At 31.9% G+C, this 24,708-nt stretch overlaps 1 protein-coding gene and 1 long non-coding RNA gene across 3 annotated transcripts; one reads left to right on the forward strand and one right to left on the reverse strand.

The window, feature by feature from the left end:
* Positions 1-630: 630 nt before the first annotated feature.
* Positions 631-21,974, reverse strand: LOC145936349 (glycerophosphocholine phosphodiesterase GPCPD1). Of its 2 annotated transcripts, none has more exons than XM_083038476.1 (14): positions 21,706-21,974; positions 13,398-13,512; positions 13,061-13,269; positions 12,642-12,811; positions 12,357-12,535; positions 12,033-12,170; positions 11,844-11,954; positions 9,616-9,769; positions 8,756-8,906; positions 8,407-8,632; positions 5,416-5,571; positions 4,907-5,334; positions 4,698-4,824; positions 631-4,349 (listed from the first exon to the last, which is right to left on the reverse strand). In XM_083038476.1, the coding sequence occupies exons 1-14, from the start codon at positions 21,777-21,779 to the stop codon at positions 4,155-4,157; spliced, it is 2,433 nt and encodes an 810-aa protein (XP_082894602.1). In that variant the 5' UTR covers positions 21,780-21,974; the 3' UTR covers positions 631-4,154. The 2 variants fall into 2 exon arrangements, with proteins under 2 accessions (XP_082894602.1, XP_082894603.1); XM_083038477.1 differs by lacking the exon at positions 21,706-21,974 and adding an exon at positions 14,800-15,072.
* On the forward strand, positions 15,454-16,574 carry LOC145936356 (uncharacterized). The gene is made up of 3 exons (XR_014425379.1): positions 15,454-16,087; positions 16,267-16,350; positions 16,538-16,574. It is a non-coding gene; the product is annotated as an uncharacterized LOC145936356 (long non-coding RNA).
* Positions 21,975-24,708: the final 2,734 nt, after the last annotated feature.

Consider the following 24,708-nt stretch of genomic DNA (forward strand, 5'->3'; position numbering starts at 1 on the left):
GCTCACCGCGGCCATATTGGAATCGTGACGTCAGAGGCGAGAAAACACGCTAAAATATGTTTTAGATGCCATTTCTAAATAAAAACATATTTGCATAAAATAACACTTAAGATCTCTTTAATACACTTCTAAAAAACGCCGAAAACTATTCTTTTCCCTTGACAGTCAATCAACAACCGTAAAATGATCGAGATATCAGACTTTGACATGCGGAATGACTGCGCATGTGCAAAGACTAGACGGACTGGGCCTCATAATATTACATTTTACAGCTGTTGATTGATTATAAAGGGAAAAGGATAGTTTTCGGCGTTTTTTAGAAGTGTATTAAAGAGATCTTAAGTGTTATTTTATGCAAATATGTTTTTATTTAGAAATGGCATCTAAAACATTTTAGCGTGTTTTCTCGCCTCTGACGTCACGATTCCGACATGGTCGACAAGGTACCAGGAGCCTTAAGATAATAAAAAAAGACATAATTCGTACGATTATACGTATTTCAATACAAAGATAATTTATAAAACATTTCGTCTTTATTTTAATATATCTAAAAAGAATAATAAGAAAGGAGAGAAGAAAGGAAATGATCAGGGACTTTTTAGAACTGCTATTAATCTGCAATAGGCATAATGACGATATAAATTTTTTATTATTTCGGCAAGAATAAATAATTTCAATTCTTCTCTCGAACCTTGTTGCATGTTTAACTTAAACGTAAGATAGAAGTGGTAATATAGATAAACGCGTTATTATTAGAAATATTAACTATAGTTTATCGGCCAAACAGTACGGAAAACCGAAACACTTTAGCCGCAATAAGTCGGCTTTGCAATTTTTTTTTTTTAAAGTTCGTTAATTAATGTGTACGTGGAGTTACTCAGTAATTAAACAGCACATGCAACTAATAATAAAATAAGAAAAAATAGATTTTTTATTTCTTCTGAAATGTTATAATAATAATTTTAAATCTATTGATAGCCAAAAGAATAAAAATAGTTCTTGATTACGTATTTTTTAAAAATTCAATTAAGTGTTGGCTTTAAGTGCATTTCCATTTCAAGCAAAACTTGTATTTTTATTAAAAAAATTCAACAAAATGAGAATAATTTCTTATACACAGATTTAATGACGTGTACGAAACCTGTATAAATTTGTCGTTGATATGTTGCATATTTAACATATAAACATAAGATTTAAGTCCTGAGCCTCTCCCGAAGCGAACCTTTTGTTGTTTACGCTTATTGTAACGTTAATGATATCATACTATTATTAATATGCAGTTGTAATCGCGTTTTGTTATTTTATCTATACAAAATAATTATTACGTATTAATGAAATTCGAATTCTATCGATTTTTTTCAACATGCGTGTGGTCAGCTCTTTCCGATTCAATTTCAACAATTTAATTCTATCGCCGAAAAGACTTTTCCGGCGACATCCACGATTTATTGCACTCACGATACATATATTTTAAAAAGATGCTAATCGACTGAAAAAAAGATAAAGAACAAATAACCACACGCCCCTGCATTAATGTAGCGTCATAATCTCTCGTAGTAATAGATCATGTATATTTGCTATTATCTGTCAACGAATGTACTGTACATTATTTCGACGATTGATACAATCGCTCCATAACCGATATATAGCTTTTTGCTACCACAATACGGCACGCATAATTTTTTTTTCGTGAAAAATGTTAAAAAGCTATTCACGCGCGCTTGTCCCTCTGTGTATATGTGAACCTCTCTCATTGAACTCCCTTCAACCGATAGATCAACCCTTTGCGCTGTGAATTGTCGACTTACTTAGTCGATATATTACAGTAATATTGTATTATTGTTACAATGCAATAATAACACACAGTAGATATATTATTAAATTATAACAGTATAGATGTACTACGTACACATACATAATATTCGCGGTGAAAATATTATATTTCAATAACAATTAGAGAGTATATATATTTTCTTTTATTTTTATATAATTATTTTAAAAATCTATAAATTCTCTCTACTGTTGCGAAATTAATCGACGAAACTGTCCCTTATACTTGTTTACTTGATATCCTTAGATACCTTAATTTATTTGTTTCAATGTCAGAGAGAGTTCAAGAGATAATTCGAATTTCACTGTCCAAAGATTCAAAAGTAATAATCTAATCTTATCAACTTATATTTCCTCAATTAATCTGTGTATATAAAGAGATATAAATCTTTAATTGCGTCACGCGATAAACAAATATCTCGCAACGATATATCTGTCCAATTATAACATTCCGATTGTTACAAGATTCTTTGTGTATTCCCAAGCGCAAAGTGTCGATCTTTCATTTATCCACGACGAAACAGTTCGTCTGTCTTAATGAAAAATGCGAATTATTGTGATATCAAAAACTGAAGCGGACGGTGCAACGAGCTTGGCTCGTTTTCATCAGCAAATAGACAAAGCTATCGGTTGAAGAGTTAGCATTATCTTCCTCTTTTCTGAGGAGCATAGTGCAATTGAGAAATTGTTTCTATAAAAAATGAATGCTTTGCGCTCGACGCTTCGATCGCACTTGGTGCAAACGCTGTTCGGAGCTTTAAAGTTACTGATACTCGACACGACGAATTGCTCGAATAATAAAGTTGAACGCGATTAACATCACGAAAAGACCGCAAATTATTCGCAGCAGTTATAAAACTAATCAGAACGAGCATTCGTCAATGCTAAAAATGTGACGAAACAAAAAAAAAAAAAAAATCGTGCGTATTTTTTTTTTTTAAATTTTTCTTTATTTTCTTCGATCATGCTCACATTGATCGAATGACGCGCGTTGTTGGATGATATAAATAAATGAATATGAAGTAATACCTGTCCTATGTAATATCTGATTACGAAAAATAGTTTACCTTACGATCTTAAAATGTGAGATGCAGCTGTCGAAAAGGCAATTTAAAAAAGATGAGGCGCAATCGCTCGCTCTCGCCTTTGAATCTTTTTTTTTGTTTGACAGCTCGTAAAAAGTGTATCAACTAGTGGCATTGCGCGCTCGTAGAGTACAAGCGACTTGCTCTTTTTTTGTCTATTTTTCTTTTTTTTCTCGGTTCGTGTTACAATATTTAAATCGCGATAGCGCGGAAGAAATACGGAAGAAGCGAATGTTTTTTCTTCTTCCCGATTCTAAATAAAGATATATACCTAAAGACATTTGTACTAAAACATAACTCCCGCGCTAGCTGTCTCACGAGCCTGGATTCGCGGGAGTTAGAATCGTTTACTACAGCCTGCGTCGGATTCATTAACATTTAGAAGATCCTTGTTAGAAAGTATTAAGGGCAGTCTACAATGGCAGTAAGCAGTAAGCAGTATGAAATGGGAACTGCCCATTTCGTTACTCTCTATTCCTACAGCCTTGTTATTGCCATTGTATACTGTTTTTAGTGGATGTAAAGACCGGGAGTAACGAAATGGGCAATTCTCATTTCATACTGCTTACTGCTTACTCTATACTGCTTACTGCCATTGTAGACTGCCCTTTAGGATGCATATAGGACAATACTATACCGGCAAATTTGCATTCTGATTTTTACTATAGGAAAAATGTAACCTGACCTGACCTCTATAAATCCTGATATAATTGACAAACTATATATTAATAAAACTATATGTTTTTAGATTCTTAAATTCCTACACTTTTAAGTATTCGGATCCTCAAATTGCTAGATTCTTAAATTCCTAAATCGTTAAGATTTCGAAATTGTTAAATATCTTTTGTATTTAGATTGAGAATTATAGACTTTTCAACGAATAAATCGAATAATATATTTATGACCATAAAAAATTATTCTAAAAAAATATCGATAAAAAAAACCGATTAGAAAACTTTTCCGACACACGCTGTACAATGCGCGAGAAAAATGGACCGATTAAAGGAATGATACATCGTAAAAGAAGTAAATCGGACGATTTTCTTCGCGTATTGTACTATCGCATATTATTTAAAGTAACAACGATCCCCTCGGCAATATTTCGGCTTAACAGCTACAAATATAGCGTCATAAGTTAGAAAACAAGTTTTTCTCCTGTTACCGCATCGTATCAATCCTCCTGTCAGTGATACGTCTCCATCAAAACCACGAGAAGAAGGGCTTTTTGAAAGAAAAGCATCAAAGGCAATCCTTTGCCGCCTCATCCTCTCCATAAATTTCGGAGACGATTTTCGTATTCGCTGCTGAGTTGCCGAAAGTATTTGCACAGATACTGAAATCCTTGGTTATCTCGTTGATTTCCCCGTTCTCTTCGTCGTCGATGCTGTTCTTCGCGGGCGATGTGGCCGTCGATGGTCGGTCCAAGTAATACTCCTAAAATATTATCAATATATAATTTTTTATTCTATCTTTAATATTATAAATATTATTTGTGAATTTATATTTTAGATTCAATTATACATTTATTTGTAACCATGAAGAGATATATCTTTCGAGGGATATAATTTCTTAGAAATGATATTAGTTTTAAATCTGATAAATTTTGATGAAAAATAAAAAATAAAAAAAAAATAAATAAAACTGCTTAAATTTTCTTCAATTTTTGTAAAGTTACTAATAAGACAATCTGTTCCGAGTGCTACATAATTTAAGTACATCTTTATGTGCATGTGTGTGTATTATATATTATATCAAACAATATCTATTATATAAAATAATTACCTTCTCTGTGTTATGGGGAGTAGAGGTTTGACTGCAATGTGCCAAGGCTATCAGCTCCTTCTGGCTTTCTCTAGCACCCACTAAGAATATACTTTCCTTCACTTCTTTTGCGTTATATTCGTCGATTCTAAAAACAGTTATCAATCAGATATTTTAAAAAAATTGTCTTTTAGTTTCTGATTAAATTATCAGCTTGTCGAATTACTTACTTATCGTATATGACTGCGTGTAAACCGAGTTTCTTCAGATGCTGGATAGTGGCCTTATCGTTGTTATCATCGCCCCAACAAAAGATTATTAAACCCGCGTCCTTGACTAACTTGACTTGAGACGGATCTCGAAGAATGTCTTCTGTGTGAACGTTAATTCCTAAAATGTCCGCGGCCAACGCGTGTCTCATAGCCATAGGTATCGTCTGGCATCTCGGATCGTGGTAAGTGGGGTATTTCAATGTAACACCTTGTGTTAGAAATACTACCGGATACTTATTTTGCTTGAGACGGATCATGGCGCAAATATCCGGATTGAAGGAGGAAAACACAATTTTTCGATCGCCCCCGTATTCCAATACCACCTTCAAAATGATATCTAGATATATGTTGAGATCAAAAGGATGATTGAGCTCGAACGATCCATCCTATATAATGATAAAAAGATCTTAATTTACGTCTCGCTATAAGAAAGAAATGCCGCATGATATGATTAAAAGTATTCTCACTTTCAATTGCATGGTCCATTTAATTTCGATGTTGCATCCAACGTGCTGTTCCAATTCCTGGAGCACGGTTTGTAGCGTAGGGAAGGGCTGATGGTCTTCCAAATCCTCATCGAAGAATCTTGGATTCTTCTCACGGCCTTCAGCAACGTGATAAACCTGTGGAAAAAAATTTTTGCTAATAAAATAAACGCGTGATGACGCATGTTGAACCGTAAAAGAATTGAGAAAGTTGTAAAGATTAGATCATCGTCGACGTAATAAATGTTCAAAGGAAGACAAAACAAGCGATATTGACTTTATGCCAATATATATCTTACAATTTTGTGCCGTTTGTGGACATAATATAGTCGCGCGTGCTATAATTGACTAAACTATACAAGATATCGGAAACATTGTGGAACTGAGCTGCAAGAAAACAGTTGTCAAAAAAAGTATTAATTTGTCTTGTAATTTCGGAGCGTAGTTTTTCGAAGACATATTTTTAAAAAACTTCGAAAATTTGATCACAAAATTAATGAATTATCAAAGTTTTTGAAATTCTTCTCGTATTTTTAATGAAATCTTGAAATCATAAGCAATTGCATAAAGTTGTAGAGGAAGAGGGTGTGAAACTGGTGATTGTCGATTTTATTAATGGTATAAAATGTCAGAAACATTAGAAGAGCAAGTCTGTGAATGTTACTTTAGCCATATTTTATCTTTGCACAATTTTAATAGTTACAAATTATTTGACTGATAGTTTATCTAATATATCTCAAATATATCCTTTTGGGAGCACAATTAGAGAAAAATAAAACTCAGCAAATGTAAAACTACTCGCGCGGCCCTCAAATTTAATTTGTTTTCTTATTGTATAAATATATTATATTTTATTGAGCCATATAAATTTATCTAGTAGATATGTTTATTGAAAACTGCTTTTAGGTATAAATTTACCGGCGAGTTTGATTATTGTATGTCGCTCTCAGAAAGAAAGAGAAATTTATTAAGATGAACATTCAGCTCTTCTAAGAAAAGCGGAATATTGCGCTGTGATTGCATAGTGATAAAGAAGATTTGTTTTTCTTTCGCAGTAGCGATAATCAATATTATGATGGATTCAGTCGCTTTTGATAGCATTTACAAAGAAAGCATGCAAATCGGATAAGCATATTGGTTGTTATATGCTTTTAGCGACAAGTTAACCGGCGCAAGCACTGTGAAAGCTCACCAGTTTGTTAACCCTCTGCTCAGCTTTATCAATGAAATAGAGCACCTCACCCAGCGAATCCGTCGGGTAACAATAATCCTGTTAAATATTAAAAAATCCAGACAAAAGCGCATGCCATTTTCAAATGTTTGAATGCATGAGCTGATAAACGTTTACGTATGACATACTCTTGTGTAGCAATACTTTTCCTTTCTTAAAAAAAGGATAAGAACTGTGAAAAGCAAAACATTGATACGTGAAACATTCCCATAGAAAAATATTTTGTCGCCTTATAGTATTATATGTATTGTAATAAATGCATCTTGTAATTAAACCAGTGAAAAATCAGTAAATAATAAAAAACATAACTTTAGACTTAAGAATTAAAAAATTCATATAATATGATCATAAATAATTACAATTAAAAATGATAAAAAAAAAAAAAAAATAAATATGTTTCCTATTTAGTGCGCGATTTTTGAAAGTCGATTCATTTTCGTTATTAATGTTTTTTTAATAACAATAATAATACATAAGAGACAAGACATTTTTCAACATGTTCTCTTTTTTCATTGGCTTCATTAATCACAATATTAATTTTTAAACATATATTCAATTTTTAAATATTTTCTGCAAATGTCAAATTCGCAATCAAATATCGAAAATAAATCTATAAATTGTAATTGTCAATTGCTATACACTAATTGTAAAAAACATGTGTATATTATATATGTATGTGTGTATATATACACAAAATATATAAATTTAAAAAGAAATAAATATATAAAAATATATCGCTGTTAACAAATTGTCTTTGAACATTGATAAAACAGTGTTCATAACATTTGGAAATTATTGTGATAGCGTCCCTTTTGCACTGGATGTGAAGATAGGAGAACAGAGAGTCAAAAGAGTGGATTACTGTAAATATCTTGGACTCGTCTTTGATTTCAATATGAAGTGTGGGACACAAGCATATAGAATGTATAATAAAGAAAACAAAATACCTGATTTTTATTTTTTCAAAGCTTACTAAATTCATGCAAATAAAAACTCTGCTGCTGGTCTACTATGCATTATTTCATAGTCACATTAGCTATGGTGTGAAAGCCTGGGGTGGCGCATATAAAAATAGTCTAAGCATGTTGCAAAAACTACAAAATAGAATCTTTAAAGTTATAAAAGCGGAAAATATTGAAGTCGATAAGCATCCACTAAATTTGGCGCAACTGTTTATCCTTGAATCACTGATTAGTGAGTATGATTTACTAAAGCAAGAATTTATGCATTCTAAAAGTATCACCAGAAATAAGAGCATCCCAATACCTACTTACAAACTAAATGTTAGTAATAAGAATAGTCGACTGGTGGCTGTTAGAGCATATAACGAATTGCCTTTTGACCTAAGGGTTCTGACTCATGGGAGGGTCACAAGAAAAACAAAATTGAAAAAATGGATAAGAGCAAACTACATTAATCGTTAAAGCGATCAGGCGTACGGCTTCCGCGACTCATCTAGCGATGGCTTTGCATGTAATGATTCTGCATACAAGGTGTACTAAATGTATCTTTTCTGTTTTGTAATCGTATTAGATAGTTATGTCTACTATTATAGCCAGTCCTATGTACAGGTAGATATACTACCTCTATAGGATTTACTTTTGTAAATTGTTTCTGGTTTAAATAAATAAAATAAAAAATAAAATAAATAAAAAATATATATATGTTCAAATATGTATATGCAAGAAATGAAAATGCATGACATAAGAGACATAAGATAAGTTATCGTGACCAATCGATACCTTGAGTAGATGCAACTGCTCCAAAGTAAGATCCTTAACGGGTATTTCCAGCATGTCCATAGCCTCTATCTGCTTCTTACGTTTCATCGAGATAGATACGTAAAAATCGTGATAGATCACAGGTATAAGATCCTTCGATAATTGAACATCAAACTCGACCATGTCCGCACCATGATACGATGCAGTTTTCAGGGACGCGATCGTATTTTCGCGTACGTTAGCGCAGCTGTAAAGAAATGCCGAATTAAATACACAAGGTCTAAAAAAGAAATTTCTTACAAAATTATATAATTTATTTGTAATATATCGCGAATAAGTAGTTTTTAAATATATATATAAATCGACTCACTTCATTTCAAACTTGAAAGATGTACCAAGTCCTCTATGTCCTACATCCAAGCCTGACCATCGTTGTTCCCAGTGTTTTGCATATGAAATGCTTGTGTCCCATGGATAGTCCGGAATTGGTTTTATGACGACATACTCTACTGTTAATTGTCCTATGATGTAAGAGAAAATAATGTATATAAGTATGTAAGCATGAGATTACCATTATTTACATAAAAATATAAATTAATCAATTGCAAATTAATAGATTGTGACTTTTTAAATTTAATCGGTCATTATTTCTAATAAACTATTATATGCAATCGATAGTTTCAATATCATCTTGCGGGTTAAAAATAAAGTCTGAATGTAATATATATAAATGATAAATGTAATATATATAAAGTATTCCAAATTTATTATTCTTTTAATAATTGATTCTCTGGCCAGTTTGAAGATCATTTTTTCTTAGCAAAAATGTCAAGGCATCAACAACAATTTTTGAGTTACAAGTATTGAAAAAGAAGGATCTTTTGCAAATTATACTTTGTGTGTGTTAAATGATTAATAAAATTACATTCTCCAGTTAATTTCAGATAAAATTTTAATCGAAGGTTTAGTTATAAAGGTATATAATAAAAAAATTAGAACTTGCATATAAAACAAAAAAGTTTTCTTAGATATTTTCATTGAAAAAAATCGACTCAAAATTAGACAGAAAATCTGCTATTAAGGACATCTAAAGAAAATTTTGTGTAGGACATATATATTCAAAAATTTGTTCTTTTAAATCACACAAATGTTATTGAGTTTTAAATCAAAAATTAAATAAAGAAGAAAAAGATCTCCTACGTGTATTTTTCACAGTATTCACAAACTTACCAATGGGTCTGTGTTTTGTACTAGTAATTGGTACTGTGAGAAGTCCAACACTGGGTTGTAAAGTACTAGGCAGGATATAGCTGAAACCAATGTGACTTGGTGGTTCTCCTGGGAAACATCTTGAACTGTACACGTAGTAGTCCACCAAGTATGCCTGGAAAAAAAATCTACTTAATGCTTCATCGAAAAGACCCTAGCACACTTTGAACAACACTAAATATGTCTCTTCCAATATAATTTTAGCTCATCCATTTTTCGTGCTTGCGTCAATATTAATATCGTACGTCCTGTAATCGAGGACACTAGGCAAATAAGAACAATAATGGTTCCATTATATTATTCGACTTAAGAATTTTGTTTTATTCTTTGCCACAACAAACGATTTGCATTTGTTCCGAAACGTTGGCAATAAGACGCTAGCTCGCGAATATTTTTTAATCAAGCGATAGATAAACTAAATTGCCTGAAGTTTCCGTTATTATATATTTCACGATAATGAACAATTTTGAAGATTATAGAATCGTTGGTAGGCACAAGAGCAACAAATTTCTGGATAATGAATCGGATCAATAAATTGCCAAATGTTGTACACCGCCGTTGGTGACGCGTGAAACCCACGACAACGCGTGTTACCCCGCAACACCTGCCGGGACTATTTAAATGTTAAATTTCGAGAGAGAGTGAAATGGAGATAGAAATAACAGATTAGAAAGAGCGAGTCAGCAACGTTTGCAATTCAGAAGAGATTCTGACAGCATAGATTCTGGCATTGGCCGCGCAGCGGTGGCACGTACGGTACGTAGAAGAAGTCGGTCAGAGCTAGAAAATATTAGTAGTAATACTAAAAGGATATAGGAGTGATAGGAATCTCACCATTTTCGACGCACACAGATGGATATGAGATGTGATAGCGTTGATATCGCAACATTTTTTTAGGAGGTTTATGGAACGGCTGCGCGACTCGCGTAAATCAACAATAAAAGCATGCGGCACACGATGCTATTTTATCTGCTGGATTGCTAGCTGGATTTGCGTGCTTGCTACCGTGTGGGCAGCAGTGCTGCTGACCGTGTTGCTCGCTTGGCTTCAGACGATGTCTACTTTCGTGCTGGTTTTAGGAGGATCATTTCAATAAACCAAAAAAATTTCAAGTGACGATAACTCTATCATCGTTATATGCAATATCATTGTTTATATGATCGTGGTTATATGTCACTGTGAATGTTTTTTGACATGTCTTTTGCAACCTAACCCTAACCCAAATTTGAGACTGACAAAGAGCAAAGAGCAAGGAGCAAGATTGCCAGCACAGGCGCACGCAAGTAATCCAGCAGATAAAATAGCATCGTGTGCCGCATGCTAAATGAATTGTCTAGAGCTCGAATAGAAACGAGCGCAACTCCATTTGTCGATACAACGTGACAATACGTAGTAGTCTCAATTTCGGGCGAGAGAAAAAAAAATGCGAGATGATTTACGAGAGACCAGCCAGAAGGATGGGTCTGGTAGGATGAACGACAATCAAAACCATCATATCTCTGTGTGATGTCATGTGACACAGATGAAAAGTGGTAGACGATGCTTTTTTAGCATCAATACACCAGATTGTATGTTAGCATCATCATTTGCATCAGAGGTCTTGCTTTTGTACAAGTCGAACAGGTCGTCTTCGTGTTCCTCGTGACCGGACACCGCGAGCACATCGCTGCTGGCATTTCCGAGGGAGATAGCTGCTGGACAAGTTTAATTATCGTTTACCAAATAATTCGAACAAGTCGCGCGAGGAGACGTGGCCGGCCTACTCGTGGTCTACTGAAAACTCACATGATATGGTCAATGCGTATTCTTAGTGTACTCAATTTGTTTCGTGAGTCCATCATTAATCAGTAATTTATTGCTCTGTCGTGCCAACGATTTTCTTGCTCTTTCTTTCTCTATCTCTTTTTCTAATTGTGAGCATGAATTTCTTCGAAAAATGGAATAGTAAACAAAGTAAACAAATTTTGCATAAAAGGTCAGATTGAAGGAACATATTTTTCATTTCGTTATGAAATTCGAGTATCTGGTTGCGTGAGTATCGGAGAGACGGATATGAACGCAAAAACTGATTGTCGATTTGTAACCGAAATCGCAAGTAATGCAAGCAATAAATCCTAACTAATGATTTTCACATAACTGTGTATAATATATGATGCCCTAATGCACAGACTTTCTACGCGGAAACTTACGATTGTTTCAGGATACCGAACGGCAACGTTGAAGACTAAAAATTCATCTTCATTGTAAGGACGGCCGAATTGCTCCTGGGACTTGAACCTGGCCTCTTCCTCGTTCATCACCTGGAAACATATGTACAATTTGATTAGAATTTTATTCATTAATAATATAAAAAGATATTTTTGAGATTTTATACATACAGCGATTTCTGTAATACTGGCATAAGCAGGTTGATCGACAATATCTTGCGTATCCATAGAAAGACTATCGTCTACACAGTCGCCTCCAAACTGTTGCAATTCTAAGGAATTGTGTTTAACTAGATTTACAGGTGTCATCTGTAACGCAAATCATTTGATTAATAAAAATGCTGCAAAAAAACTTTAATATATTTATGTATTAAAAATAAATAATATTTATTTATTATAAGTTTCCTTTAAAATTATAAAATGCAAAAAAAAAAATAAAATAGAAAAGAGAATAGAAATATACATTAAAACAAAATGGATAAAGTTATAACATACCTTAATATGAACTTTTCTATTTTGAAGTCGATGGTTCCAGAGTTTAATAGGGTTGTTAAAAAGTTTAAATTGTATCGCAGTTTCATCTGTTAGCCAACCTCGTTCGATCTTGTAGTAATTATTGTGATAGCCAAATTTGTCAGGGTCTGGCAATATGTCATTATCAAAATTGCTTGATGCTATAAAATAGAAATTGTTTGATTATATACATTGTTAATGTGCGTTCAAAATTAACATACTTTAATTATATATAAATTATTCAAAAAAATATTAATTGATACATACTATTTATTCTAATTAATCTTGGTGTCATGTGAGTTTCCCATCTGCGAATAATTAGAGTTTTAGCTGAATTTTTAGTGCCATTTGATTGACAGATGACAGCTATAAAGTATCGGAATTCGATATTAACGTCGACGGGAAGAGAAACCTTTTGCGAGAATATTCGTCCATCTCTGAAATTTTTATTAAATACAAATATTATACAAATATTAAATATTTATCGTATAATTATAACATTAATTTTTTTATTTCCAAATTACAGAGCAAAATTGGTTGTCTTTTTAGGCATTGAAACAATGTTCAATATATTAGGGAATAAAAATAAGAAAAATTAAAGTTCGATAATAAAGGAAAGATCAATTTTTGCTATAAGAAGAGAAACAATGATGTCTCCTCATATAGTATATATTATATATACTTACTCTCCTTCACTGTCAGATATACTGTCAATTGCATTGCCTTCATCGTCGTTATAGAAATCCCCACTGCTATTATTATCAAACAATGCAGGAGACTCCCTGCGACTGTTATGCTCCTGTGACATCAGGACAGCCTGGTTATGATTCCAGGCACCCAATTCAGGCAGATTTCCAACCACATAAACGACTTCATTTTTTTCCAGATCACGCACCTTTAAATTTAAAGCAAAGTGTAATTAGTAGATGCAAGTCAAATGTGTTTTTGATTTTTTCTTTAATTGAAAATGCTTATAATATTTATAAAGACGTAATAAAGAAGTTAACAACGTTTGTAAATTACCTGGATTCTAAAGATCCAATCTCTTTTAGACCCCTTCATATTGAAACTTTGTGTGGCCGCCACTTCGGTGATGTTAGGTTCACGTGACGTTTGATATCCTCTTGGTTTATTCACTCTAAAAATTGTAATATGATATTACGTTCTTTTTTTAAGATCATGTTTCTTCAATTTTTAAAATATTTTTATACATGTTTAGAATTGAGATTATTGACTGTAAGATTTATTGTAAGTTACTCCAATAATTTGGTTATCTTCAAGTATAATATTAAACTCTTTTAATATATTTTTGTAACATTATTCATTTCAGTTGTTTGATCTAATCTCACAATTATTCAAACTATAGATTACTTATTCCATCTTGTGGAGAATTTGGCAAAGATAGAAAGCTAGAATGCAAGCATATTTTTCTTAGTTATGAATTTAAGTAACGTTGATATAATCTTTTATTGCAATGAAAAACAGGAAGGAGATTATTTTGTATTCCTCATTATATTTTTATAGAAAATTCTATCCTCTATAACTATTTACAATGTATCTTGTACATTAAAGTAAATGTCTTTTGCAAACAAGAATATATCAATATAAAACATATAATATACATATTCATCAGAAATATCTTTCTAAGAATTTCTTAAAGGTATTTAAAGATAAATTCTTACAGTATAAATCTCTACATCAAATATATATCAGCGTGTATATAACCAAATAGATCAACATTTTATGATGCGTCATCTAGATTACAACATCATATGTCAGTCTCTATTCTTCTGTACAAACTCTATTGTATGCAAATTATTCAACCAAGGCAAAGCTAGGTATAATAAACCTATATAAACTTAATATATTTTTAGACAGAACAAAAGTGTTTATTTATAAAATATATTTATAAAATATTATATTTATAATTTAATTATAATTATAATATTTATAAAATAATCTTTATAAAATTATATTTATAAAATAATCTGAGACCACAAATATATAGTATGTCAATATACATATATATTTTTAAAATTATTCGTGAATATTCGGAATATAAATAACGCAGTTTCGCTTTGTATCTCGTACACATAGCGGGGGAAGTGTCAATGACACATTCTGACGTGACTGTGGCTGTCGAGGTCGAGAGGATCGTTTTTTCATCGCAATATTACATCCTACGCCGTAACAGCTCGTCATAATACACGTAGTGCAGATCGATGTCGATGTTTCGACACTTTCAGCGCGCGAAGGACGACTGTATAAAATACACACGACGAAAACGTAGAGAAACATCCATGTGCCAATATTTTTCTTCTCAAACAAGGATCGTTCTCTTTCAAAGCTTTCAAGTCCCATCCCGTAGAATTTCGCTCAACTTTCGTAGATTCTCGACTGGTTTTCTCTTTTAGAGATTACTTACGATGTGGAGGCGACGTCGCGATTCGGACGATCTCGTTCCAAGAGCCTCTCGGCTGCCGTTTTAGACCAGCCCTCCGCTCCGTCCGGCAGCTCGCGTTATTTAACCAACGATTGCGGCGGTCGTTGCGGATTCTTCGCGGGACTCGACATTATCGTGACCGTAACTCTCGCTTTGACGTTACGAACACGCAAGACCGCATCTATCCACGACGCACTGACACGAAAATGCACCACCGCGATGACCATCGATGACGACTGACGACGCGTCGCTTCGTCCATAGACGAGCTACAAGATGTAGAAGGGCGTGCTGCGCGCCAACTTGACCGACCAATCGGAGACCGAGGATCTCTTTCTCCTGATTGGTCAATCGAGCGCTCACGTAGGTGAATATATTTCCGAACACATCTAGAATGCTGCCCTCTGCTGCACTTTCGCAACGTTCGCGCGCTCCGCGCCGGTCCGCCAAAGTACGCGAGTGTGAATACACGTATTATTAATTAATATTTTTTGTCGCGTCGTTAATTATCGTATAAGGGCCTGAGCACAAAGATCGTCGTAGTCGTTTCCGACAGAATCGAAAACGCCAGTCGGAAATCTAAGTCAACGCACAATGATTTACGCGAACGAGCCGTATTCATTAGGCTATGTGTATACAGCTGATATACATATAATACGGCTTACGTTTACATAAATCATGCGTTGACTTAAATTTCCGAGTTACGTTTACGATTATGTCGGAAACGGCGATAATCTTTGTGTTCAGCTAAATATTATCCGATCGACATCGTAATCGGGATCGAAATTGATCTCGTCGGCCATGAACATAGCTTCGTTTCTCCGAAAGCGCGTGACGTCACAGCTCCGACTCGAGCCGCCGAAAGTTTGCGCGCGCGAATTTACGAGGGCGGATCGCGAGAATTACCGGGCGCTTTGGACGCGAAAATTTCCCGAGTTTTTCGACGTCGTCGATCGTATACTAAGTGGGCGATTGCGCGTTTCCGGTCGTCCTTTCGTATCATCGTGTCCAAGTATCGTTACGCGACGAATTAGGCTCGTAATTTGCGTTTATCGGCGACTTCTGATCTGAGTGCGTCGCGAGAGAAGTCGCCATCGTCGTTCGTTAAGGGCCTTGAAAGAAACGGCGTCGCGAAAATGGAGCGTGATTAGGTAAAACCCGGGCGTCGCCGCGCGTAGCGAACGAAAAAGAGTAACGCGAGCGCAAGTGTTTCGAAACTTCTACGAGGAGGAGGCCCGGGGTGGCATCGGGCAACGGCGGAACAACTATATGGTAAATAATTTATTTATTATTTATTTTATATTATACTGTTATTTATTTTTTATTCTTTATTTAAATTTAATTAAATATACATTTTTGTATATTTATATTTGCATGGTACATTTTTTGTGCATTATGTTTGTAATATAGAGTTGCATATATAATATTTGCTTGTTTTATTTTTACATAAGGAAACAAGGAGGAGTGGAGGAAAAGGAGAGGAAAAAAGGAGGCCCGGGGTGCCATCGGGCAACGGCGGAGCAAAACTATATATGGTGAGTAATTTATTTATTATTTATTTTATTATTACTATTATTTGTTTTATTATATTATTAATAAATATCTATTTAATAAAAATCAAATGAAAAAATCTATGTAAATAATAATTTTATTTTTCGACGAAATAGGAAATTAATTATTTTAAATTTTATTATCTAATTTTCATGTATTTATTTTTTACAGTTTACAACTCCGCTGCTGTGCATCGTATCGGTGAGTGGAATCAATTTTTACTGAAATTTTGGGTAATAATTTTGTAAAAATCCTCTCCGATTTTGTCGAAATTTTATAATATTGTGTATTTTTGTGCAAAACACGAAATTGTAAATTAAAATCCGCCCCCATAAGGGGCAATTTTAATTTACAGATTCGTGTTTTACGTACAAAAATACACACACTGAGAGAATTTTCTCTTAGAATTTACCCTGAAAACCATGGTAATCGTGGGACAACATGATATGGAAAGAATTTTCTGAGAATTTCTCTGATTAATATTTATCACAATAAAATATAAAACATGTTTGATTAATTTTACTAAACTGTATAATAAAATTAATCAAACATGTTTTATATTTTATTGTGATAGATCTTATTGTTTTTATTGTGATAAATATTAATCAGAGAAACTCTCATAAAATTCTTTCCATATCATATTCTCCCACAATTATCATGATTTTCAGGGTAAATTCTAAGAGAAAATTTTCTCTGCAATATTGTAAAGTTTCGGCAAAATCGGAGAGGACGGAGCTCTCCTTCAGTATTTTTATACGTTTCATTTTCCTTGAAAAAAAAAAATTATCTCTCGCTATAGACGTAAATAATAGCATACGGAATAAGCGATCTATAGTCTGTACATTTGTATGTAAAAATCAGATAAATATTTGAAATGCGTGAGAAATGCATTAACCAAAGTTCATTTGTCGTGCGTAAGCGTGATGTCACGAGCAGTTCGTAAGAATTTCTAAACTGTAAATGTCAGATAAATCGGAGCAAGAGCTATAGAAGTAATACGCGTATTACAAAAGAAGGATTTTAATCAAAAGTGACATGAAGGGGAGACATGTTGTTGGAAATGACACGGTGAAATGTTCGCGAAACAATTTTCTGGAAAGATTAGAAATTCCTACCGGAAATTTCCCTGCCATGTGACAATCAACCGAGAGAATTTTTAAAGGTTTTTGATAAGAATTCCCCATAAGAGGAGAAGATACTATAACATTAAGATGCACTTTTACGTTTTAAATAATAGAAACATCGAAATAATACGCAAAAAATATTTTTTATTTACTCTTTCGTCATAATGCATATTGTGTAACATGTCTCTCTATTCTGAATATTCTTATTTGAATTTATAAATATATTATAAATATTCTGACTTTATTTTTATAAAATTTTTGGGATATAAATATACATATATAAACATGTAATATAAGAACAAGTTTAAAAACGAGACGTAGGGAGGGAATATCTATCATATTTTCTATCCTTTTTTTCTATATATCTGTGAATATTAATATCTGTGATATTAATATCCATATTTATCACATCATGATTGAGATTGATATTTCATATGATTTTTGCGCGTTTTCAATATTGCACTACATTAAAAAGCAATTCTAGCAAATTGATTTTTCTGCAAATCATCATTATTTTCGTCACGTTCTTACAGAATGTTCACATGACATCACACTCTATCGCGATTGATTACGTTTAAGGCAGTAGAATAATTTATCATAATTCACGGATTATCATGACACATTCTAACAACACGTACTATCGTGCTGTTACGTGTATCGGTTTTACGTCAGGAGTGCCGAATTAATTACATAGACGTCATGTCGAAGTCGTATATTTTTTCTAAATACTACTAATGAGTTATATAAATAACACGTCAGATATTTCGTAATTGAATGCGGCGATTCGACAGCAAATAAATATATTTAATTATATTTTTGATATGTTAACATTGTTAACGACTGACCATATGATTATCGTATTACTAATTAATTTAATTAAAATTAAACATAATTAGAAAAATTGAGTTTATTACATACATATATTTGATTTTATATGTTTATATAAAATATGCAAGATGCTATTTATGATAAAAAAATACTTTAAATATATTTTACATTTATCGATGTTTTCTAAATTAAAATAAAGAAAAATTTCGCTAAAATTAAAGTCGCGAGAATCCAATTAAGGGATGAATTTCTACTTTCTTACATATTTGCAAGAAGCTCTTTATTATTTATAATGTAGAATTTTTTGAGATTTCTCTGATGTATTTTTGGTTTATATCTACCTAATTGATAATCGAAATGTTGACGAGAAAACATTGGCACGTGTATCTACGGTTTATATTTTGCTCGCTATTTATATATAATTAGCAAGGAGTGAAGTCTCGTGATCGAAGTGTTTTAGCATTTTTTATTGCATCATATGTTTTGAAGAATTAAATATTTTAATTTAGCGTTTCCGTGACTATGTGTGTTATGTATATAACTAATGTAAAGCATATTATATTATATTCATGCAAGCAGAATTTTAAAACGGCTTATTATATCCGTTTAGTTTAGTCTTTCCACATTTTCTCGTTACGTAGCTTTAAATTATTAAAGTGTTATTCTCTGGTTTTCTCTCTACTAAATAATTTAAAACTTTAAAATCTTGAAAATTGAAAATTACAATGTAAATTGCGATAACGTAATAATCCGCGCTCGTAAAGCTCTTTTTCTCCCTTGTATTATTTAATTACAGTCTGATATTATATTATTATTTTGCGCTAATCGGAACATCATAATTTCAACGTATAACAATTAATATAATAAATAACAATTAATATAATAAAAATTTCAAAAGAAAGCTCTTTCCGAGCTATGATGTTATTTTAAACTTGAATAAATTATTACACGTATCATAATAGCAACTGACATAAAAAATAATAAAAATTGCGAAAGTAAAAATTGCGCGAATAACGTATAAATCTTACTCAAAGATTCGAAGGCCCTTTTTTCATATAAGCAATTTCATCTACTACCTGCTGTACAGGTTTAACATGCTTGTGAAGGTTTACAATGTCTTCTATTTTTTAGACAATTATAAATCTGTTTCTAGCCAGCTTGTATTCATATTTAAATCTGTTTCTTCACGGTTTCCAATGCTTTTGACGCTTTAGGAACTCTTTTAGAAAGAATGTTTTTTTTCTTTCTTTTCTCTCTTAGCAAAAATATTTTTCGATACAAAATTTATATTCCCCATGAAACTTCAAGTTAATTCTTTTATGCTGATAATTTCCTTCTTCTAGCAGTTAATCTTTTCAAGGCTTTCTTTGCATTCATCATGCTGTGATGCGCGTGGGAAAATGTGAGAAAACGAATAATAAATCTTGCTTGAAAAGACCGAAAAAGTAAAATTAAGTAAAAAAATATTGACAATCGAAGAGAAATTGTGCTTTTTTATTTTAAATATAAAATTTCTTATCGGATATATATATATATATATATATATATATATATATATATATATATCCGATAAGAAATTTTACATTCGATAATTTTTATATCTTTCCAAGATTTTCAAAATTTAATTTATTTATCGATAAAGAATACGATTCGTTTCTCAATCTCAGTTTATATTAAATGATACAAAATATGATTTTATTTCACGATATTATAATATATAAGAATATGTTTTTGATAAAAATTAAAGTAGATTTACATCAGCAACAAGAGAATTATAATTTAATTGGATTAGTAGCAACAAAATTTATTTCTATTATCTTTAATCGTATCTTAGTAAGCAATTGAATATTTAATTCAACACATAAGCTTTTTATGTAAATAAATTTGTTTAAGTAATTTATTATAATTAAACTGATAATAATTTATCTTTATATTTTTCTTAAATTGATAATTTATACATACATTATAAAATTTATTTTTTTAGATAAATATTTATCTGCATAAAGTACATATGCACATATACATATACATATACACGACGAATATATATATAAGTATTTAGATAAATATTTTAATTATTTAATTAAGATACGATTAAAGAGGAGAAAAATAAATATTTTTTGGTACCAGAATACAGAACTAATATGGATCGAAATCAACAGTCATCTCAAATGTGGAATTAAATTTTGAATCTATTTTTTCATGATTCTTATCGATTACATTAAGCAAAGATTTTGACAAAAAATGAGCGCGAATAAATATTCTTATCGAATGCACTGTATTGTATCTCGTGATAGAGAGAGAGAGAGAGAGAGAGAGAGAGAGAGAGAGAGAGAGAGAGAGAGAGAGAGAGAGAGAGAGAGAAAAAGTGAATGACTCGTGCCAAGAAACGCCAAGCATCGTTATCGCGGTTGTCAGATGACGTGCAATCGGGAAAGTTGTTTGTGATCCTACAAACATCAGCTACAGTCTATTTTCCCGTCGTCCTCGCGAAAGTTCAAAGTCTATCGACCGAGAAGTTTATCTCTTCTTTAAATGTCTTATATATGATATGTCATACTGCTCGTTCGAAACATATCGACATATTAATGCGACGGACGCGATAAATTCTTTTTTACGCCGCTATTTTGTGCAATTTTAAATGAATCGTTTTTTAACATAATTTCACCTCTAAATATAAAAGAATTATAGAAAATTGGTAAACTTTTAATAATTTAAAAATATAAAAAATTGTTTAAATTCTCTCTCTCTCTCTCTTTGATGACTTCTAAATTTTTTTCTCTAGAAAAATGCAATTTTTGTTCTATTTTGGAATGTGTAGAATTGAAAGAAATGACGATAAACTTTTGAGACGCTCTATATGAAAATTTATAGGCAATCTTTTTCAATTGATCGAAGTTTGTATGCAGTTGTAAATGTTAATTGAAACCTTGACTTTATATGATTGCTTTCAATCGTGTTAAATTGACTTTGACGCTACAGGTATTAGCATCTTATTCGGTATTTTTTAAATATATAGGGATATTTATATATTCTTTAATATATAATTATTAATATTTTGTTGTAAAAAATATTCTTGTAATAATAGATAATTTGCCTTTATACGCAATCACTTATGTAATAATATTTATGTGAACAAGTGTTCATGTACAATGAAATGCGTGTAATAATAAGAAAAATAATAATAAGAAGAAAAATATCAAATATATAATAATTAATATAAAACAATTAATTTATAGAGATGTACAAACAAAAAGTATGCCGAGAGTAACGCGCGATTTTTCAAACATTAATATATCTCGAATCTCGTCTTTCTCAGGCATCAATATTTTCTCTGTTCGAGCCACTCGTCCGATAGTTAAACCCTGTCATTTTTCCGTTACTCACAGAAATAATTTTCCACACGTGCTAACTTCCGGTAGGCTGCATTGTGCATCGGTCCGCGACACTATATCGATCATCGCCACCTTCTTGATCGCGTCGATGCTGACGAACGGGTTTTTATTTTCCGGGAACGGGTTTGTTTCAGTCAACTGGTTTGATTTCCATTACCGCGGGAAAATCGCGAACGTAAAAAAATGAGACAGGAAAATAATCGATCGAACGTACGTTCCAACGCGCACGAATGCTCGAGAGCTACTAGCTTCGCACTCGCGTTAGGCTTAGGTAGATGCTTGGAAGTTTCCTTAGGTTTCCCTTCTCTTTGACCACCCAGTATGTATATACGAGCGACGATGTTGACAGTATTTTGTGTCGCAAAAATGAGTCGCACCGCCTTATATATGCACAGAGAGCATTTTCTTTTAGAATTTACCCTGAAAATCATGATAATCGTGAGGCAATATAATATGGAAAGAATTTTATGAGAATTTCTCTGATTAATATTTATCACAATAAAAATAATATCTATCTCAATAAAATATAAAACATGTTTGATTAATTTTACTAAACTATGCATAGTAATATTAATCAAACATTTTATATTTTATTGAATAGATATCATTTTTATTGTGATAAATATATATTAATCAGAGAAATTCTCATAAAGTTTTTTCCATATCATATTGTCCCACGATTATCATGATTTTCGGGGGGTAAATTCTAACAGAAAATTCTCTCAGTGTGTATATAGGACTACAAATATATCTTTTATTAGACTGTAAAGTTGTTACGTTAATTAAGCATTGATATTTGCGTTAATATCGGTGAAAAAGTTTTGTTATGAATATTTGTTGGGAATATTGTTATGTCGGAAAATATCGGTATACCTATATCGAAAAAAGCAAAAAAAAAAAGACACCTTGATAGTGATATCTCAAGATTATTGTCGATATTTCGATACTATCGTCAAAGTGTTTATGTAACCGTTTAAAAATCTCGCGCACTTCTCCTTTTCTTTTTTTCTTCGTAATTTGGCTTTTAGGATATATATTGCGATAAAATTAAAAATTAAAGCAATATATTTAATTGTAAGATCCTATTTCATAATTTGCGCTGTTTTATAATGCGTTTTGTTTCTCAACTTTACTAATTACAATTAGCGCTTATCAAGTCATACTTATCTTTTCTTTGTACATTCCGCCTGTGCGATAAACGTCGACACAAATGATCCCGTGTTCTCTATCGCATAATGCATTATTTATAATTTATATTCATGTTGTCGAAAGTTTATAAAATTGTTATTCTCGTAAAGCTGTTTTTGAAGATGTTGGCATGGAGACACAACATATGAGTCATTCTCTTTTTTTCGATCGTGTCTATCTTAATTATTGTTATTGGCATTAATTGAACATTATTCACAGTTTATAAAACTTTGCATTAAAAATTAATAAAGAGCATACCTGACTTTGCTGTTATTTCTAGATAAACAAATTAGTAGGATATTATTCCGAAAGAAAATAATGAAAAATGATTTTTACGGCAAACGCATAAATTAATTGAATTACTTTGCATTTTGCAATGTTCTTATCGCAATTCAAGGAAATTTGTGGCAAAATAATAAGAAATTATTATTTCGAAACAGTTGAGTAAATTATTTTTGTCATTATTGAGATTGATTAATAATGTCAAGACAGAAAAAACGTATTTTACGTCTTAATAATGGAGAGAGTCACCTATATAAAAATGGATCGCAATTAATCATGCATAATTGCAGTTGTCGATAGCAGCAAATATATCAGCATATTCCAAAGTGCGATAAAAAAACTGCTTATCGTGCTCTCGGTAGACTGGTAGGAGAAAAAGCACGTGCTGAATCGTGTAAAATTAGTCTTCGTTACATGTGATTGTAGAAACTATACTATATATTAATATTGTGTTTTTTTACTTTATATTGTGACGTGAAAAAAATATTCAAATTTTTTTATAAATTTTTAAGTAAAAACGGAAAAGAAATTACTTTGCTATAAGTTCATATGTGTGCATTAAAATGTCGTCAAAATCTTTGGCTTAATTTTTTGATTTTTAACTCTATTAAATCATCGATCATCGGCTTATTTAATTTCGACACGTAATAAATTTCGACACATAAAAAGATTCTTCTCTCCTCCCTGTAATTAAAATTCTTGTCTCTAATCTCCAATTAGAGATTAATCAGGACGTAAAAGATCTCGTAATATTCTTCTTTTCCACTCGTTTAATTTTGTAATAACTCTTCGATTCTTCAATCCTTCACCTTAAATATTATACCAATTAAGCTTCGGTTGAGATTTTTGCAAAGAAAAAGTAAACTTTGAAATCTTCAGTATTCTTCTTATCATCATTTTGTTTGGAGCAAAGTTTTTCGTACAAGGCAAAAAGTTTTACTTTATTTAATCTCCTCCCGTCTCGTTTCTTCTCGCGACTTGGACAGAAAAATTCGATATCAGCGTAATAGCGCGCTACAAATAAGATAACACCTGTCAAGGTCGACGGAAAGAAATTAATCGATGAAGATAGGCGATTGAATCTTAGCGTGTTTCGAAAATATCACCGTCTATTGAATTTATACTCGCCATGATAGAGTCGCGGAAGGAAGCGATTACACGATTGTGCGGACGGACAAGGATAGACAGGAAGTCAAATTAGAATGTAACGAATAATGGTGTGTTTAGGACCAATCACTAGATGCGCACGAGTTCTACACTGAGAGAAAAAAATTGTTGCAATTACCACAATTTAACTATAATTTTTAGTGAGTTTAGGGGACAACAACATTTTTATAGTTAATTTAACATTGCAAATTATAACTGACTCAATTTTAAATTATTGTTGTCATAGCTTTATAATGTTTTTAGTTCTTTTCTTATTTATTTTTTAATTATTATTATACCAATAAATAGTAAAACTGATATCAACATTATAGACACATGTACTATAATTGTAATTGTGATTATTATAAAAAATGGTTTA

Source organism: Prenolepis imparis, unplaced genomic scaffold (genome assembly GCF_030444845.1).
Source record: "Prenolepis imparis isolate NDT839.2.m4 unplaced genomic scaffold, iyPreImpa1.0 SCAF_5, whole genome shotgun sequence".
Classification (NCBI taxonomy): Eukaryota; Metazoa; Arthropoda; class Insecta; order Hymenoptera; family Formicidae; genus Prenolepis; species Prenolepis imparis.

Excerpts from the sequence above, each read along its gene's own strand:
- LOC145936349 (XM_083038476.1), bottom strand. The coding sequence starts at position 21,779 with ATGATCGATATAGTGTCGCGGACCGATGCACAATGCAGCCTACCGGAA. Across the intron at positions 12,536-12,641 it reads AAGATTAATTAGAATAAATA|CATCAAGCAATTTTGATAAT; the intron begins GTATGTATCAAT and ends TCTATTTTATAG. Across the intron at positions 4,825-4,906 it reads CACGCAGTCATATACGATAA|AATCGACGAATATAACGCAA; the intron begins GTAAGTAATTCG and ends AACTGTTTTTAG.